Genomic DNA, 19,313 nt, shown 5'->3' with positions numbered 1-19,313 from the left:
TTGTAATCAGGAAGCAGTGCTGGTAACGTCCACGTTTTCAAATGGAGGAGAAAAAAAGTTCCTCCTTTCTGTCTAATACCACATGAAAGTGGTTGTTATTTGGCATCTTATTTGTCCACCTTCCATATTAGTTTGTATACCCTTTACAAGAAATACATTGGCGGCAAACTCCGTAGCTTGCTAGCTTGTTTGCGCTGGCTTTCGGAGACTCTTATTTTGAAAGCGCAGGCGCGATGGAGCGGGACTTTTATTGTGAAGACAGGAACTGTGCAGTCAGTCTTTACGGTTGAAATAAAAAAAGGGTCTTTTTTCCTTCACACTTTTGATTGATTGATTGGAACTTTTGTTAGTAGATTGCACAGTACAGTACATATTCCATACAATTGACCACTAAATGGTAACACCCGAAGTTAGCTCGGAGCCAGTCAGGTCATGTGACCCCTGGCTCTGTTTGATTGGTCCAACGTCACCAGTGACTGCATCTGATTGGTGGAACGAAGTGAAACGTCACCAGTAAGGCAGGCACTTTGAAGGTCTGTCTGACAGACCAAAACAAACAAAGCGTGCATTAACAGATCGATAAAAATTAGTAGCGAGTAGCGAGCTGAATGTAGATAAAAGTAGCGGAGTAAAAGTAGCGTTTCTTCTTAGGCCGTTTATTGAAATACTCCCACACTTTTGACGACTTTTGGCGTGCTTTTTTCCCCTCGCTCGCACCGCTCGCATCGTCTGCTTTGCGCTCCGCCATGACGGTAGTGTGACGTAAATATGCGACGCGTCGACGAACAAAAACGTCCTCGACGTATTTACGTAACCGATGACGTCGACTACATCGACGCGTCGTTTCAGCCCTATCTGTATGTAATATGGCTTTTAATTTTTTGCGGCTCCAGACAAATGTGTTTTTGTATTTTTGGTCCAATATGGCTCTTTCAACATTTTGGGTTGCCGACCCCTGGTCTAGACAGTCATTGGATAAATGCTCGACTTTGTCCCGCCCATGGACGCCTGAGCATTTCTGGAAGTGAATGAGAAGTGGGTTCATCCTCGGCTGGCCTAGACAACGGGCTCCCGCATGATGATTGGATGATCTGTCTGAGGCTGAATCCCATTGTGATTGACAGAAAAAATTAGCAAATCAGCAATCTTGAAATATAAACAAGAGCATTTTTCAACTTTCTTTCTGTTGTTCTGCGTTAATATGAAGAATTGTACAATCTGTCAGTGACGTTTTCTTTGTAGAATCTGGCATCTTTATACCTTTAATCTGTAATTGGAGACTGTATTTGTGTTTAGAGAGTAGCTGAAAATGAGCTTCACCTAATTGAAAGACCAGCAGCCGCCACAGGACTCCAATAACACCAGAAAAAAATGCTAGATTTGTTGCTAGTCGTTTTCAAAAAAGAAAACGTTACTAAAAGAATAAAATAAGTCTCTAAAAAGGTGTGGTGAAATTATTCTCTGCATTTGACTCATCTCCTTGTTCTAGCGGTGGCCGCGCTAGGAATCATTTTGATGATTTAACCCCCAATTCCAACCCTTGATGCTGAGTGCCAAGCAGGGAGGTAATGGGTCCCATTTTTATAGTCTTTGGTATGACTCGGCCGGGGTTTGAACTCACGACCTACCGATTTCAGGGCGGACACTCTAACCACAATGCCACTAAGCATGTAATAAGTAATAAGCAGCAATAATTAAAAAATAAAGCAAAAAGATTTAAAATAAGAAAACATATATGCCAATACTAATTAGTAATAACACACATTTGTTTTTAAATGTATGTACAACTTTGTTTTTTAGCCTTTTAAAAAAATATATATCCATCATCGCCGATTATGCAAATTGTATGAAGTCATATTGGGTGGCGTGGCTCAGTTGCTAGAGCGGTCATGCCAGCAACTTGAGGGTTCCAGGTTCGATCATTGCTTCCGCCATCCTAGTCACTTCCGTTGTGCCCTTGGGCAAGATACTTTACCCACCTGCTCCCAGTGCCACCCACACTGGTTTAAATGTAACTTAGATAATGGGTTTCACTATGTAAAGCGCTTTGAGTCACTAGAGAAAAGTGCTATTTAAATATAATTCACTACACTTCACCCCGCCTCCAGTCACGTCCCCACCGCCACAAATATATTGGCAAGCTGGGGGAAACCCTGATCTTCTCTAAAAGTATTGATACACACACTGAAATCTTTTAACCAAGTTTTATTTATAAAATAAATAAACAGACACACAATATATTACCATTGGCAGAAGAAACCTATGGAAGAAACATTCTGTTTTCCTGAATCAAGTCTGCACAGAGGGGAGGGGGGAGAAGTCAAAACGATCATGATTGATTAAGAATTTTGGTGTATTTTAAAGTGCAGAAGAGCAACATTATTAATCGTTTTTTTATTAAATTGAGGGCCACTAGAAATCTTGGCGCCGACCTGTGTTTATCTGATGGTTAGTCTACTCCATATGTCCGTGTTCAATGTACACAATTGAATAGCGTAAACAGTAATGTGATTATTCAAGTTTAGAATGGGGTATGACGTTTATAATGGGGTAAGACGTTAATGTGTCTTGTATTCATGTTAGCATTTAAGCTATTTAGGGTTTGCTTCTCCAGTAAATTAGCTATATCACTGGTCTGTGAGTTTATCAAAGTGCGGTTATCAATCAGGGTTTTACGCAAATTTTAATTTGAAGTTAGAATTATTGGCAGTTCATCCCAACATCAGAGTTTATATACAAGACATGCATCCATACAAGTTTGTTTTCTCTGTATTGTTTGACCAAAGGATTTATTTTTCTATGATAATCTTAGGTTTAATTTGGACCGATTTACTTGCTAAATTATATAAGATTTCCAGTAGATCAGTGGTCCCCAACCACCGGGGACCGGTCCGTGGATCGATTGGTACCGGGCCGCACAAGAAATGTAAAAAGTAAATAATTTTTTTTAAATTTTTTTTAATTTTTTTTTATTAAATCAACTTAAAAAACACAAGATACACTTACGATTAGTGCACCAACCCAAAAAACCTCCCTCCCCCATTTACACTCAATCACACTCATTCGCACAAAAGGGTTGTTTCTTTCCATCCATCCATCCATTTGCTACCGTTTATTCCCTTTGGGGTCGCGGGGGGCGCTGGAGCCTATCTCAGCTACAATCGGGCAGAAGGCGGGGTACACCCTGGACAGGTCGTCACCTCATCGCAGGGCCAACACAGATAGACAGACAACATTCACACTCACATTCACACACTAGGGCCAATTTAGTGTTGCCAATCAACCTATCCCCAGCATGTCTTTGGAGGTGGGAGGAAGCCTGAGTACCCGGAAGGAACCTCCACAGTCACGGGGATGACATGCAAACTCCACACAGAGAGATCCCGAGGCCGGGATTGATCTCACGACTACTCAGGACCTTTGTATTGTGAGGCAGACGCACTAGCCCCTCTACCACCGTGCTGCCTTGTTTCTTTCTGTTATTAATATTTATGGTTCCTACATTATATATCAATATAGATCAATACAGTCTGCAGGGATACAGTCCGTAAGCACACATGATTGTATTTCTTTATGACCAAAAATAATAAAAATAAAATACCCCCCGAACCCCCCCCCCTTCCGGTCCGTGGGACAAATTTTCAAACGTTGACCGGTCCACAGCTACAAAAAGGTTGGGGACCACTGCTGTAGATGTTATTAAAACTGTTGTGCAAATAAAGGAACACACTCACACATTCTTTTGTTAGAGAATATACATTACTACAATAATTCTCCAGTTAGTAATCAAATATATCACAGTCCTTGCTAGTTTACGAACTGTGTGGTAAGCTTTTAAAACAATTTTAACTACATATACAATATTAACAGTCGAAAACTTAGCTGCAGTGCCAGTAGTCAGAAAGCAAATAATTCCATATATATATATATATATATATATATATATATATATATATATATATATATATAATGAATTACAGTAGTTGTTTGTGTCAATAAAATGTGACAGAGCACATACAGGTAAAAGCCAGTAAATTAGAATATTTTGAAAAACTTGATTTATTTCAGTAATTGCATTCAAAAGGTGTAACTTGTACATTATATTTATTCATTGCACACAGACTGATGCATTCAAATGTTTATTTCATTTAATTTTGATGATTTGAAGTGGCAACAAATGAAAATCCAAAATTCCGTGTGTCACAAAATTAGAATATTACTTAAGGCTAATACAAAAAAGGGATTTTTAGAAATGTTGGCCAACTGAAAAGTATGAAAATGAAAAATATGAGCATGTACAATACTCAATACTTGGTTGGAGCTCCTTTTGCCTCAATTACTGCGTTAATGCGGCGTGGCATGGAGTCGATGAGTTTCTGGCACTGCTCAGGTGTTATGAGAGCCCAGGTTGCTCTGATAGTGGCCTTCAACTCTTCTGCGTTTTTGGGTCTGGCATTCTGCATTTTCCTTTTCACAATACCCCACAGATTTTCTATGGGGCTAAGGTCAGGGGAGTTGGCGGGCCAATTTAGAACAGAAATACCATGGTCTGTAAACCAGGCACGGGTAGATTTTGCGCTGTGTGCAGGCGCCAAGTCCTGTTGGAACTTGAAATCTCCATCTCCATAGAGCAGGTCAGCAGCAGGAAGCATGAAGTGCTCTAATCTCAGGAAACAGAGTGGACCGACACCAGCAGATGACATGGCACCCCAAACCATCACTGATGGTGGAAACTTTACACTAGACTTCAGGCAACGTGGATCCTGTGCCTCTCCTGTCTTCCTCCAGACTCTGGGACCTCGATTTCCAAAGGAAATGCAAAATTTGCATGGTTGGGTGATGGTTTGGGGTGCCATGTCATCTGCTGGTGTCGGTCCACTCTGTTTCCTGAGATCCAGGGTCAACGCAGCCGTCTACCAGCAAGTTTTAGAGCACTTCATGCTTCCTGCTGCTGACCTGCTCTATGGAGATGGAGATTTCAAGTTCCAACAGGACTTGGCGCCTGCACACAGCGCAAAATCTACCCGTGCCTGGTTTACGGACCATGGTATTTCTGTTCTAAATTGGCCCGCCAACTCCCCTGACCTTAGCCCCATAGAAAATCTGTGGGGTATTGTGAAAAGGAAGATGCAGAATGCCAGACCCAAAAACGCAGAAGAGTTGAAGGCCACTATCAGAGCAACCTGGGCTCTCATAACACCTGAGCAGTGCCAGAAACTCATCGACTCCATGCCACGCCGCATTAACGCAGTAATTGAGGCAAAAGGAGCTCCAACCAAGTATTGAGTATTGTACATGCTCATATTTTTCATTTTCATACTTTTCAGTTGGCCAACATTTCTAAAAATCCCTTTTTTGTATTAGCCTTAAGTAATATTCTAATTTTGTGACACACGGAATTTTGGATTTTCATTTGTTGCCACTTCAAATCATCAAAATTAAATGAAATAAACATTTGAATGCATCAGTCTGTGTGCAATGAATAAATATAATGTACAAGTTACACCTTTTGAATGCAATTACTGAAATAAATCAAGTTTTTCAAAATATTCTAATTTACTGGCTTTTACCTGTATAATGGGAACTTTCTATCAAATGACAATATTACCGTAATTTCCAAGCTATAAGCCACTACTTTTTTCCCAGGCTTTGAACACTGCGACGTATACAAAGGTGCGGCTAATCCATGTGTTTTTCTTTGCTAGCGGCTAAATGTTTCCAAAGTACAAGTAAGAAGAATCCTGAAAAACATCTTGAACCTTATTCAAAAGAAGAAAATCTTATTTATCTAATAAAGGATGAATAAAGATATCAATTACTTTCCTGTTTTTTTCATCAGCAATGTTACTGCTTTTTTACAGGCAGTATTTGAAAACAATTTACAATAACTTTCTATGTAAATACCTCATTTCACAACATACCAGTATAGCTGCAGCTGTGGTGTAATGAAAAAATATTTTTTTCTCCTCTAAAATTTAGTGGATGCGGCTTATAGTCCGCAAAATACAGAGTACATCTAGTCTCTAATGTACCTAAAGCAGGGCTAAACTTAAAGGGGAACTGCAGTTTTTATTTTTATTTTGCCTATTGTTCACAATCATGAGAGACAAGAACACATTTATCTTTCTTTTATAATTATAATTTTAAAGATGAAAAAAAAACGATTGGAAGATGTGGCTAATGGGAGTCATTGTTAGCCCTCTAAGACTACCTCAAAAGCCTCCATCAGCATTTTATATCCACACTGCAAGTCTATACATCATGTAGTAACAGACACGTTCATAACAATATGTAATATGTTCAATATTTACCGTATTTTGATAATTTTAATCATTTCCGGGGCTGACTTCTTCCGCGCATTGATTTCCGTTTCCAAAGCAGCGCCAATCTGACTTCTGGCAACAAGTGTTTGTTCATACTTCCAGAATCAAACACACGTGTGTGTCCTAATCATATATACTGTATGTTTTGCTTTGCAAAATAAGTCAGTCAGTTTAGTCAGTCTTAATGACCCCTCTCACATCCCCCACTGGCTATATCTCTATAACATGCCATTTTCTTCAATCAACATCCTGAACTCAGCCCCTTATAAGAACTAGATCTGCCCTGTGCGACCCAGACGGTTTACGTCAGACAAACAGTAGTGCCTATATCACAAGAGGCCTTCTCCTTCCTGCAAGTAGCATCTCCCAAACAGGAAGGAGCAAGAGGTGGGGGGAGGTGGAGAATCAATAGATGTGATCTACAGTACTTCTTGGTCTGGGCTATCATATGGTGCCGCCTGAGCATGGGGCTCATGTTGTCATATGGGGGTGAGCTCATTGCTTTTTAAAGACGATATCAGCACTGCTGTGCAGCAGCTAAATATAATCCAATGCTGGAGAATGAGAGACTTAATTGTACAGGCATAGTCCCTCAATGGGAGCCAGGCACGAGACCTCAGCCTATAGACTATTGATTAGGACCACTCAATCTATTTTGGCACCACAAACACTCTAGTCACATATCACTTACTTTGGTTTTTTGTCTTTTCCTGTTTTTCCGTCTCATCGACTTCCTTTTTCAGTACAGATTGCACATCAAAAAATAGCTGTTAATTTGTCCGTCATTATTCTATGAACAAGGAAACCCATTCCACGCCTTATTGTCCAACTGTTTACCTCTCTCTTCAATGCCTCGGCAGGTATAATGATTGAGAATCTCCAAAATTAGCAGCCTCGATATTATAAATTCAAATGTGTCCGCAGGGAGTGCTAAAGCTTTGCCTTCAACCAAACCAAAGAAAACCCCACACCATGCCCCCCACAATGTTTCCATCGTTCATATTTTGTCCACAGCAAACACACACATTTAGATCAGTAAGAACAAACAATGGCAAAAAGCACTTGCTCCAAGAGTACATTTACCACATATTACCTTAATGGTCATTAACATAGAATGAGGTTTCCAATCATAAATTGATTGCAGAGTATGTTATAATCCATAGATTTTTTTTTTACAAGGACTGCACTAAATACTTTTCCTTGTTTGTTTACCCCCATGAGAACACACTCTGCAAACTTCTTTACATGTGTATCATTGCCTTCTCCGGTCGGAAAGTTTTTCAGCACCCTCCTCCAGTCACTGCTTTTTTTCAGTTGAGTCCCTGGCTGTGTCGAAGCGAAAAAAGGTGGCAGTGGCCCCTGGAGGAGAGGTCAGCTTGGCTGCTGCCAGTGGGCTCAGGTTGTGCTAGAGAGGCTGAGCTGGGCTGAGAGGCGGTCTTTCAGGAGCTAATTGAGTTTGTCCTACCCGCGCTGACTCCAGGTCCAGTGGCTTATCAGGCCACATCGCCTGGGGCCTTTTAGACAGATCTGCCCCTACTGGGGCATCTGATATCACCATCACCCTGCCTGCAGGTGTCAACCCCCACCACCACTGCCCATCCTTACTAAGTCTGAGGTAGCAGGGGACCTTGGGATGAGGTTAGTAAATAGTCAAAATTGTGTTTTTGGTGTGAAAAGGACATCAATAATCGTATTCACTGTGTGAGCTAAGCCGCCAGCGCTAATTTGCTAGCAATGCTTGCTCTACACATGAAGTTTTGGCTATAGTGGAAATGTCACAATCCTCTTGAAGTGAACAAGAAGCTCTTCACACGAACACTTCCAAATTGACTCAATTACATCCTGGATGTTCTGCAATCTGAAGACGTCGTTGTCCAAGTTTTGCTCGCAGGCAAAGAGAGTGTTGAGATGTAGGGGCAAGGATGCTCTTTAGTTAGCCTCAGATGTTGAGAAGCGAGTATGTGAGATGAGCTGCCAGATCATTAGGCCAACTAATCCTGGTCACAGAAGCACCAATGGAATTATATTAAGGATCTAAAAATGTTCTTGGAAAGAGCAGGCAGAATCACAATAAAACTAGACCGTGCAGTTAGAATTTTCAGACCTATATCCTTCTACTCAGCGTGAATTTTGATCTGCACAAAGGGAACAAAAGAAGGAGGAACAGAAAAAGGACAATGAGAAAAGGCTAACATGTATTTAGGAAGGGCTTTGCTCCTTCGGGCAGAAACTGAACTGAATATTGAATAGTCTTACCTTGGGTAAGAAAGTAAAATAGAATGGTATGTTTGACACCACATTATAAAAGACACACTAATTAACACCTCCATCCACCCATCCATTTTCTACCGCTTGTCCCTTCACCTGTCCAACATATTGAAATATTTATTGCGACTATTGTGTCTGTTCTGTCAAACTATTTAATGGTTAGTAATCTTTTTTGCCATACATTGGTATTCATTAGGGGTGTAACGGTACGTGTATATGTATTGAACCGTTTTGGTATGGGGGTTTCGGTTCGGTTCGGAGGTGTACCGAACGAGTACACATGCTAGCAGCGACCGGGCTAGGACAACATGTAAAATCCAGAGCTGGAAGACCCTCCTGCCTCGTTAAGATCTCCCGTTTGGGAACACTTTGGCTGCGCGATACAACAATGGAGGATGGAGGTTTACCGACATTGTTCAGCAGCTGCTTCTGACAACACATCAAACATGTGTTGCACCTTTCCTGCTTCCGGCTCCCAGACCGTAGTCGAGGAGCGCAGGGGAGACACTCCTCCAGGGCCGATGTATTCTCGGGGGCAACACCCTTCACTCTACCCGGCAGTGGGTCTCCACAGCTCCGGACTCCAGGGTAAATGACGAGTCCGGCGATTAGTTGCAAATCGTGGCTTTATTGAGGTCTTGCACACAGCCAATCCAACAAAACACTAGCCACTCCCCGCACTCATGCTACCACTCCCTCACCTCGCTCGCCCACACACTCACCTCACATGCTGTCACATATTAAAGGGCCACACACACACATACGCTACTGTCATAACACATGCTAACCCATTTGAAGCATCACCACCGCATTCAAGCAGCCTCTCCTAGGCGAGTCAGGCAGGGCTAAAACAATAACAAATGTTTTTATAGCAGCAGATATAAGTCCATATTGCATTAAAAACTAGATTTTGACCCACTTCTATGGTGGTAGAACAATGAGCCCATATATCCTCTTACTGCCAAGTTAGCCAGGCTGGGGGGGGGGAAAGAAAAGTTAATCTGAGGCTGAGTTGACTTGAAACTGTGTAATGTTGCACTTTTTATATGTAGAAGAAAAGTTTTGTCATTTTATTTAATCTGAGCAACAACTTGAGGCAGTTTAATGTTGATTAACTTGGACCCCGACTTAAACAAGTTGAACAACTTATTGGGGTGCTACCATTTAGTGGTCAATTGTACGGAATATGTACTGTACTGTGCAATCTACTAATAAAAGTCTCAATCAATCAATCAAAAAAAGCACTTTATATGTAGAAAGGTTTTGTTAAGAAACCATTCTGAGCCTTATCTTATTTAGTTTTTGTTTTATATATGTTGACCACATTAACCCTGGCAATGGACCCTGTGTGTATATGTATGTATGTTATGCCATTGTTTAACAACTTGGTAAATAAATAACCAAAAAATGTATATTTTGTTGTTTTCTTACTGTACCGAAAATGAACCGAACCGTGACCTCTAAACCGAGGTACGTACAGAACCGAAATTTTTGTGTACCGTTACACCCCTAGTATTCATACGACTACATTTGAAAGGTCTCATTTGCGGATATTTATAGACATTGTTGGTGTAGAATGTTTGATTATTACTGCAGGTTGAAGTGGTTAGTATTACTTCAGTATCATTAATCAATATATGCAGACTTGTTAAAAACATAGGCATAGCAGTGGTATAGCGTGTCATAGCAGAATGAGTTAAGGAGATTCTCAGCAGCACATTTATAATAAATGACCACATTGAGCTGGAGGGGAAACAGTTAAGACACTTATGCAATTATGCTAAGTGTCACCCTGAAGGTGGCCTTTGAACCAGGGTTAGGCTTGCTCTGAATTTGTGAAATAAAAGCTAAATGGAGCCATCTTGTGCGCCTGCGTTTTAATATATAGCCTTTAATAAGCCAAGTGCAGGTGCCCTATCTCACAGGTGCACATATCCATCTGAAACAGAGAACATAAAGCAGATGAACACAGAGCCGTGCCTTAATTTACACGAATGTAATCTGCATTTATTATCAAGAGCGGCAAGCTCTATTTTAGAAAGGCATGAAATTGATTCCCTTTTTCCATCTCTGTCTGCAAGGACGTTTAAGAGCACAAATGGACTGTTTTATACAGCAAATCTGAATAACCTCCCTTAATGGTATTCACTAATAAAAAAAAATGTTGTCTATTTTCAGTCCAAGCTAAAATATCTAACATTTTAAAGTTGGTAGTTTAGACTTTATATTACAAGAAAAATGAGTTGTGCTTAACTGAAGGGCTTATTCCACAAGGTCAATGGCTTTAACAGGGGGCATTTTATATTATTTATTTTAGCAGTTAACCTTTTTTTGAATTTCCAGAAGTGTTAGGCACCTGGAGCTCCAATGAATATACATGACAGTAGGGAGAGAAACCCCTGGAATGAGATTTAATTTGACACACTGACCCCCATCTCCACGGGCCCAGGAAGCCAGGGTGAGAAAATCAGGTTGACCCACTGACCCCTGGACTTGAACCCCTGTGTCACCCACCCTCGCAATTAAATCATCCTCAGAGAGGGAGAAGCAGTTTGGCCAACTGAAAGGAGCCTGGGCTGAACAAGAACACTCACAGACTGACAGATATAACCTAAACAGGCTGCTAGAATCTGATAGTCCTACTTGTCAAATATGTAAACATTAGCATTAGTTGGCAATATGCTAATGGTCAACTTTGGCTGCATTGCTACCGTTTTGGAGCATGTGCATTCAAATGTTGCATAATGCATGCAACGCTTAATTTTGTTTATGCAGGCAAGTGCATGTGACCTTTCACCCCTTCCGTGGTACAGTACCTAACGTAAAGGGGTGGAACTGTTCTCAGCTGTGTGACTTTGCCTTCACTTTAAGAGGGCACTAAGTCTTCCAGTTAGCCATTGAGTTAGCCACATCTACCATGGTGCAGTTTATTCAGTTTGCTGGTAGAAAAAAAAAAGATTTGAGCTAAGTTGTTTTGTGTTGTTCTTTTAGTTCACAGCTAAAGGTCACAGAACAGGACATGAATAGATTGTTGTGGGCAAGGCAGGTTTTACAGAACATTCTACGTCCACAGCCAAAATGCTGCACTTTATCCGACACACGGTACAGCATGTGCTCCAAAATACTGTTATTAAACAGATGGAGGAAAAGTCGATATCTTGCCGTCATGTTTCCTTTTGGTTCACTGCAGGAAGGAGACAATCCAAGGTCCACGCCACTTTCTGCTCAATGAATATCCCCCCTTTTTCAGTTGGTGTGTGTGCACGCGCGTGTGTGTGTGTGGGTGTGTGGGTGTGTGGGTGTTGTATTCTTCACTGTCACTGTTTTTTTTGTTATTTTCAAAATCTTGTCTTTGAGAATAAGTCAGGTATTTTTTTTCAGTAGCTCTACAATAAATAGCATATATTTTACAATAAATAGGTATTGTAATGGCAGTAAACTGCAACATAATCCAGATGTTTACATAAAACACTGGCTAATTGTGTATCTGTTCTCTTTTCTGTTCCTCCCTTTATTTCTCTCCTTACCTACCATAGGCTTTTGAATAGAATGGCTGCTGATGACCGGCACCTACCTTCCAGCTGTGGGTCCTACATCAAAACGGAGCCATCCAGTCCATCTTCGGTCATCGACACGGTCAGCCACCACAGTCCCAGCGGCAACTCAGATGCTAGCGGCGGCTATGTGAGCACCATGAACAGCCACTCCAACGGCCTGGACTCTCCCCCTATGTTCACCCCCGGTGGGCTTGGAGCCGGCACCTGCCGCAAGCGCTATGATGACTGCTCCAGCACCATCATGGAGGACTCATCCATAAAGTGCGAATACATGTTGAACTCCCTCCCCAAGAGGCTGTGCCTGGTCTGTGGAGATATAGCCTCGGGGTATCACTATGGTGTGGCCTCTTGTGAGGCCTGCAAAGCCTTTTTTAAAAGGACAATACAAGGTATTTTCCTCCTCTCTCCTTCCCCCAACAAACCATTGAACACATTAGTGATTTCACCCATGTTTTTGCCACACAAGACACAGCTCTCCAAACAAATATTACGACATTGAAACATATCCACTTTTAAAGAGTCATTGTGTAAAAATAGCAACCCCATCAAGAGATGAGATTGACACACTGGCAGCAATAACCTGAAGATTGTAGCATTTTCATGTTATATAATACAATACATTAGTCCATTTCTATAGTGCTGTCTACATTCTGCAGTTCATATTTGAGTATGTACACCACATGTGTCAAACGCAAGGCCCACAGGGCCCGCCACATCATTTTATGCTAAAAAAAACAACAAGAAATGTACCGCATACCTGCTTGTCACCTTGACTTCTGATTGCAATTTTTCTATCAGTTTGTTGGTGTTCATAATCAAATGAAAGGGGCAGCTGTGTAATAATACTATGTGGCGATTGTACATTTATATGGTTTCGTAGTTACAAGTGGCCCATTGAGGGCAGCCGTAACTACGATGTGGCCCATGATGAAAATGAGTTTGACACCTCTGGTAGACACTTTGCTTGCTATCTTACCCTTAAACACTAAAACAGAAGTACTGAAAACACCACTAATGACCAAATAACCTTAATTGCCTTCATTTGGATCATGTCAGAATATTTCAATGCCTGTTTTCCATGTGTTTTTTACAAAACCAGTTACGGGAAACAAATCGTTTTTGCATGGTGCATAGTGAGAGTTCCAAGGTTGGTGGCGTATTGTGGGAATGACAGCCTCACTCAGAAGTCAGATTTGGTGGAGCATACGGGCTCTTTGCCCAGATGCTTCTCAGAACATGGTTTATTATTCTTAGCCTGTGCGTGTGTGTGTGTCTGGGGACCAGGGTGCGACCAACTGGCTAGCTGCAAGGCATGATGTATCACAGCTTCTCATTAGAGAGGCAATGAAAACCCCCCCGCTGTGAAACCGTGCGCTCTGTTCCAGATTAATCATAAAGATGGAGATAGTAGAGTCTGGAAATAAAAAATCAGCGGTACAGGTCTAAACCCAGCTAGCTTTAGAGTGGACTGCATGCCTTGGAAAAAGTAGGTGAAATAAAATTAAATACACTGGACCACTGAAAAATTGTAATGTTATCGGTAAATGAGTGTGACATATTGCTCCTAGCAAATGTTCACCCGCATAGAGAGGCGGCCATTATGAGCAGGCTGTCTGTCTTGATGGGCGGTGTTGATTTTGGACCTTGCATCCCTATCAGCTTTAGACAGTCTATGTACCTTTTGCAGGCAAACAAAAGCATTAGGCCAAATCCTCATGTTTACCATTGCTGCCATCAGCAATCCTGTCTATTGACAAAAGATGAACATTTTCTCCCAAGTAACATAACTGGGCTTTTGTCCTTTCACTCAAAGTACACCGGCGCTAACACAATGGAACAGAAAAGAGGCATCGAGAGAAGAAAGACGTCTTAAGTGAAGCACGGGCCTAAACAATTAAGAGGAAGGTACATGGAGGAAGAAATTGAAAGCTCTTACCCACCACCCCCAGACCCCCTCACTTTGCATTGTCGATTTGAAATCCCTCTCTTTCCCTTCTTGGAGGGCTGCCTGTAATGGAGCTAATCTGCCGTCGTTTGTCCGAGCCACAGGAGTTTTGTCAATAACAATCAGCGTTTGGAAAGTGTAATTAAGGCCGAGGCTTTTCATTAGGAAGAAGGGAGGGGGCCGTCTCCAGGGACGGGCATGCCAATTAGAAACTCAGGCACGCGTCGCCGGGTAATTTCAGGGAAAGGAGGGGAAGAAAACCCTGGACTTGTTTAGATTGAAGAGGGACTCTGCTGCTCTTTCAGATGAGAGGAGTGGAGGCTTAATGGCATAATAATCAGACATGGGTCCCAAGCAGAGAATGCAAGGACTTTTTGGGGGGTGGTGAAAGCCCACCAAAATTATAAAAGAAACACATGCAATGTAGCTAGAAGAAAATTGAAGCAGTAAATAGCATGATGTAAAGCCTTTAGAAGAATGAGAGGGCAGGGTTGATGAGAACTTATTAATTAAAGGAATAACGAGGCAGTCAAGGGTGGAGTGTGAAACGGCCTTCGCTAATGAGAAGAAAACAGAGGACCTGTCTTTTCTAGCCCTTTATCACATTGTTCTATAGCACTTAGAACAAATAGCATGCTAAGTTAATCTTAACTACCATCATGACAGCATTTTTAATCACCTTGGACTCACCTTGCTTGGAATTTCTTTATAAGATACATGCATACATTTTTCATTGATTACATTTTGATTGCATGTACTGTACACTTGCTGGTCACAGGATTTTTTTGGTGGATGGAGAGGTGGTAGGGGACATATTTGAAGTGAATAGAAAAAAAATGCACTTCAGTTGGTACACCTATACATTCTAACAGCATTCTATAGAATAATATATCAAAGGTTCTGCCTTTACAAAGATAATTATCTTTGGTTTTAAGTAACACTGTCAGAGAGTCTATACTTACACAACACATTATTATTATTATTATTGTTGTTTGTTGATTGCTGAATACTTGACACTGCAAGTGAAGTCTCCAATATTCCTGTTATTTATTGTAAGGGAATTAGGTATAAATTAATTATGGATACAAACAAGCAAGTAAACAACAATTAATGGCCAATGCATTAAAGCTTCCTCGGATAAACACTTTAGGTTGAATCAACAAGAAGCATTTGTAATATTCAAGACATTTTCAATAAAAGTACACTATCCAACATTTTAACAGTAGATTGCTGTTGATTTTCAACAGAAGAATAATACAATATTAACATAGAAAATTAAGTGCAACCAGGTTAAATGAACAGTGCTTTGACCTGTTACATTTTAATACGGTGGCCAAGAAAGTCACAACAAATGTAAATGTCACAACACAACAATTTTCAGCTGCTGTATAGCACGATCACAAAAGCCAAAACAAATTCAAACGCCCCAACCCAACAACATAAAGCCATAACAACTATGAGCTAAAACACAACAATATAAAGTTGCAATGGAAGTGACAGCGGACACATTTCGGCGACAGATCACAATGGCTGAGTCGGAAAGCTGAAAATGGCGTAAAGAACAAAATTGGAAAAGTAAGTGAAGTGTGACCACTTTTTCAGTCACAAATAACTTTTTTTTTTTAACTTTTTCAACAAAACTAATGTATTATGTTTTCTAAACTGTAATTTTAACCTTACACCTTAGCTTGGTTCGTCAGCAAAACTTGCTCCGCTCTCACTTCTGTTGGAGCCGTCATGTCCTTTGTGGCTCAAAGTTGTGCTGCAGCTTTATAATATTGTGTTGTGGCATTTGTATATGTTGTGGTTTTTGCGATTGTGCTGTAGCTGAAAATGGTGTTGTTTCATTATATTATTGTCTTGTGGCATTTGCATTTGTTGCATTTGTCTATCTCGAACACCGTAGGTACCCGCCATTCTTGTTTTGATAACTGGTGGCGTCGGGCAGACAGTCTTGAGTCACGTTTGTTGTCTTTATCAGTAAAAGTGCTATACTTCAAATAAATTCTGCCATTCTTAAATCCAATGTTTTCTTTTTCTAGTATCGATAAAATCAATATATTGCCTTTCAAAACGATATTAGATCGATACCTATCTTCCGGAAGGTCAACATGCTGAGGGCATATCTGAGTACCGTATTTTTGGGACTATAAGTCGCTACGGAGTATACGTCGCACCGCCCGAAAATGCACAATAAAGAAGAAAAAAAACATATATACGTCGCACTGGAGTAGTTTAAGTCGCATTTTTGGGGGAAATTAATTTGATAAAATCCAACACCAAGAATAGACATTTGAAAGGCAATTTAAAATACATAAAGAATAGTGAACAACAGGCTGAATAAGTGTACGTTATATGACGCATAAATAACCAACTGAGAACGTGCCTGGTATGTTAACGCAACACATCATGGCAAGAGTCATTCAAATAACTATAACATATAGAACATGCTATACGTTTACCAAACAATCTGTCACTCCCAATCGCTAAATCCGATGAAATCTTTCTCCTCCGTGTCGCTCCTGGTATGCGCCGCTAGCGTCCATTCTTTCTGCTGCTCGATCGCCGTTTTCTGGTGCATATTTCACTACGTCCAGCTTGTAATCTGCAGTATATGATTTTCTTTTCGGTGCCATTTTAGTTCAGTCCTTCTCAGTTTTTATAAGTTACCGCCAATGTTGACGTGATCCATTTTAATAGCTACGGCAGTAGCGTATAACATTTAGCAGTTAGCATTCCAAAACCCACAATGCACTTCTGCCATGACCCGCCCCCGCCGAATTCTTATTGGTTGGCGTGTGAGTGACGATTGCTGACGTGTGTGTGACGATGGCTGCCATTTGCTTCGTCGCTCACGCGAATGAGATAAATAATAGTATTTGATATTTTACGGTAATATGTTAATAATTTCACACATAAGTCGCTCCGGAGTATACGTCGCACCCACGGCCAAACTATGAAAAAAACGTCGACTTATAGTCCGAAAAATACGGTTGTTGGATCTTAATAAAAATCAGTATATTGATTAGTTGTTACACCCCTGATACTTACAGTACAAACATCTTTTAGGGTCCAACACAAGACTAGATTCAGCCTGATGGCAAAGACTAATGGCTGACAGGGCAACACACATTTGTGTGTACACTACTGTCATCCAATTTCTTGGAATTGCAACTAGATGCAAAGTCTACTCTGCAATACCTGCAAATGAGACTTAAAAGTGTAAAAAATCAAGATCTAAAAACTGGACAGCAAAGTTACCATTATTGTTGAATGATAAATAAAGAAACAAGGTTTTATTTTTGAAACAATTGACATTTATTCACACAGAAGTACCGGAAATTGGTACCATTGAGTACCGGTGCTGATTTCCAGATACCAAGAATTAGTACTGTAAAAGGTACCCATGTATATAGAAGTGCACTACATTGAGATAGGAAATCTGGGTAATCATATTATTTAACTGGTACATCTGTAACATAGTCAATCAAGCCTGAGATGTATTGACTTCTTAAAAACTGCATATTTGACACCCTTTTTCTGTTAAATCTTGTTAGACTATACCTATTGAAGTACCCATGCATTTCTTTAGGAAAAATCATTGCAAAGTCGTCCCTCGTCACAGTTTCATCCACCAAAAAAGCCCCTCGAAATCTTCCACGGAGATAGTTGCATTAGTCTTGGCCAAGCCCAAATGAATGTCAACCTGAATTTCCATCCATCCCAGAAGCCTCCTTGTTCTCCTGCCCTCCTAATCACACCCCTCCCCTGCAACTCATCAAAAACATATATCACCTATTGAACCATGTTTTCTTCTCATTTTGAACCCAGGTGCAAAATTGGTTGAAAAACCAGCTGAACTAGTTGACCCTCCTTTATATGAAGTAATAGACCTTGACAGTAAGCCTGTAAAAGTCACTTTAGATTTTCATGAGAAATACCTGCCATTTTACTGAAATTTACTTACAAGACCTGACTTTCCCCTCTGTGTCCTGGCACGGGTCCTGCAAAGCCATAAAATAGATTGAGACAGATACTTATCAAGAGAAGAAGGAGGCAAATCTTTTTCTTCTCCCTTAACTCTGAAATGTTATTGGTAACCAAAACATAACCTCTCTGAAAATGAATAAAATCTGTGCATGATTTTTTAACAACGATAAGCCAAAACACTTCAATTCTGGAAGTGAGACTCTTCCAATATCTAATATATCATTACATGTCTGTAGGTATGGGTACCATTCACGTTTGAACAGATACGGTACATGGGAATTGATACCGGTAACAATTTCTGGTATTTTTGTATGTGTTAATAAATATTGTTTTTGATAATACAATCCAATTTTTATTGCAACATGAGCTGATTTGGATACCTGCTGTCCAGTTGTTGTATATTGTTTTATTATAACATTGAATGACATAACATTTCACACTAAGTCTCATTTGCAAGTATGACATTAAGTTGCAATTACAGTTGCAAGTCCAAGACGTTAGATAGCAGTAGTGTATAAGTTATGGTGTTGTTGTTGCGCCCTAAAAAGTGTTAATATTGTACGTATTGTACTTATTAGGCACCGGCTGAGCGATTGTAACGTGCATCCTAGTTGTAGTTTTCAAAAACAAATTTGGAAGTGTTAAAATCACCATCTAAAATCGCTAATGCTAATCATTAGCATGTCACTAGCAAACCCAATGTATATTAGCATCAAGCTAGCGCATTTTACTTTACTTGCGTTGGAGCGTTTTTTTAATTTTTTTATCAATTTCTTTGTTGGCATTGAAAATTGCCTGTTAGGACCAGCAGTATTTGGTCGGTGCCAAATCCTTATATTTCTTCCTTTTAAACAAATTATTTTGCTAGCCGGCCCTGCGATGAGGTGGCGACTTGTCCAGGGTGTACCCCGCCTTCCGCCCGAATGCAGCTGAGATAGGCTCCAGCACCCCCGCGACCCCAAAAGGGACAAGCGGTAGAAAATGGATGGATGGATTTTGCTAGCCTTCTCCCTTAGTAATGGTTATGGAGTGGAAATGCTTTGAATTGCAACCGACCTCATAACATGTATGTATTGGGAAATTAGAGGTATGTGAGATGACTCATTGTTTATACAAAATGTATTCAGAAAAAAAAGAAACACAATTTAGTATCAACCTAAATTAAATAACATTTTCTTCAATTGGATCTCATTAGTTTGAGTACAGTAGATGTACCGCCTCAAGTGGTCA

At 40.5% G+C, this 19,313-nt stretch overlaps 1 protein-coding gene across 5 annotated transcripts in view; it reads left to right on the top strand.

Moving 5' to 3' along the window:
• Nucleotides 1-19,313, top strand: part of esrrb (estrogen-related receptor beta) — an 89,332-nt gene that overhangs the window by 13,827 nt on the left and 56,192 nt on the right. For all 5 annotated transcript variants that reach the window (XM_061968733.2, XM_061968734.2, XM_061968732.2 and 2 more), the window contains one exon: nucleotides 12,128-12,537. In XM_061968733.2, the coding sequence (XP_061824717.1) occupies nucleotides 12,141-12,537 (397 nt within the window). In that variant the 5' untranslated portion in view covers nucleotides 12,128-12,140. The remainder of the gene's footprint in view (nucleotides 1-12,127; nucleotides 12,538-19,313) is intronic.

Source organism: Nerophis lumbriciformis, linkage group LG08 (assembly GCF_033978685.3).
Source record: "Nerophis lumbriciformis linkage group LG08, RoL_Nlum_v2.1, whole genome shotgun sequence".
In the NCBI taxonomy this organism is placed as follows: domain Eukaryota; kingdom Metazoa; phylum Chordata; class Actinopteri; order Syngnathiformes; family Syngnathidae; genus Nerophis; species Nerophis lumbriciformis.
This window is presented reverse-complemented; position numbering and strand designations above follow the sequence as displayed.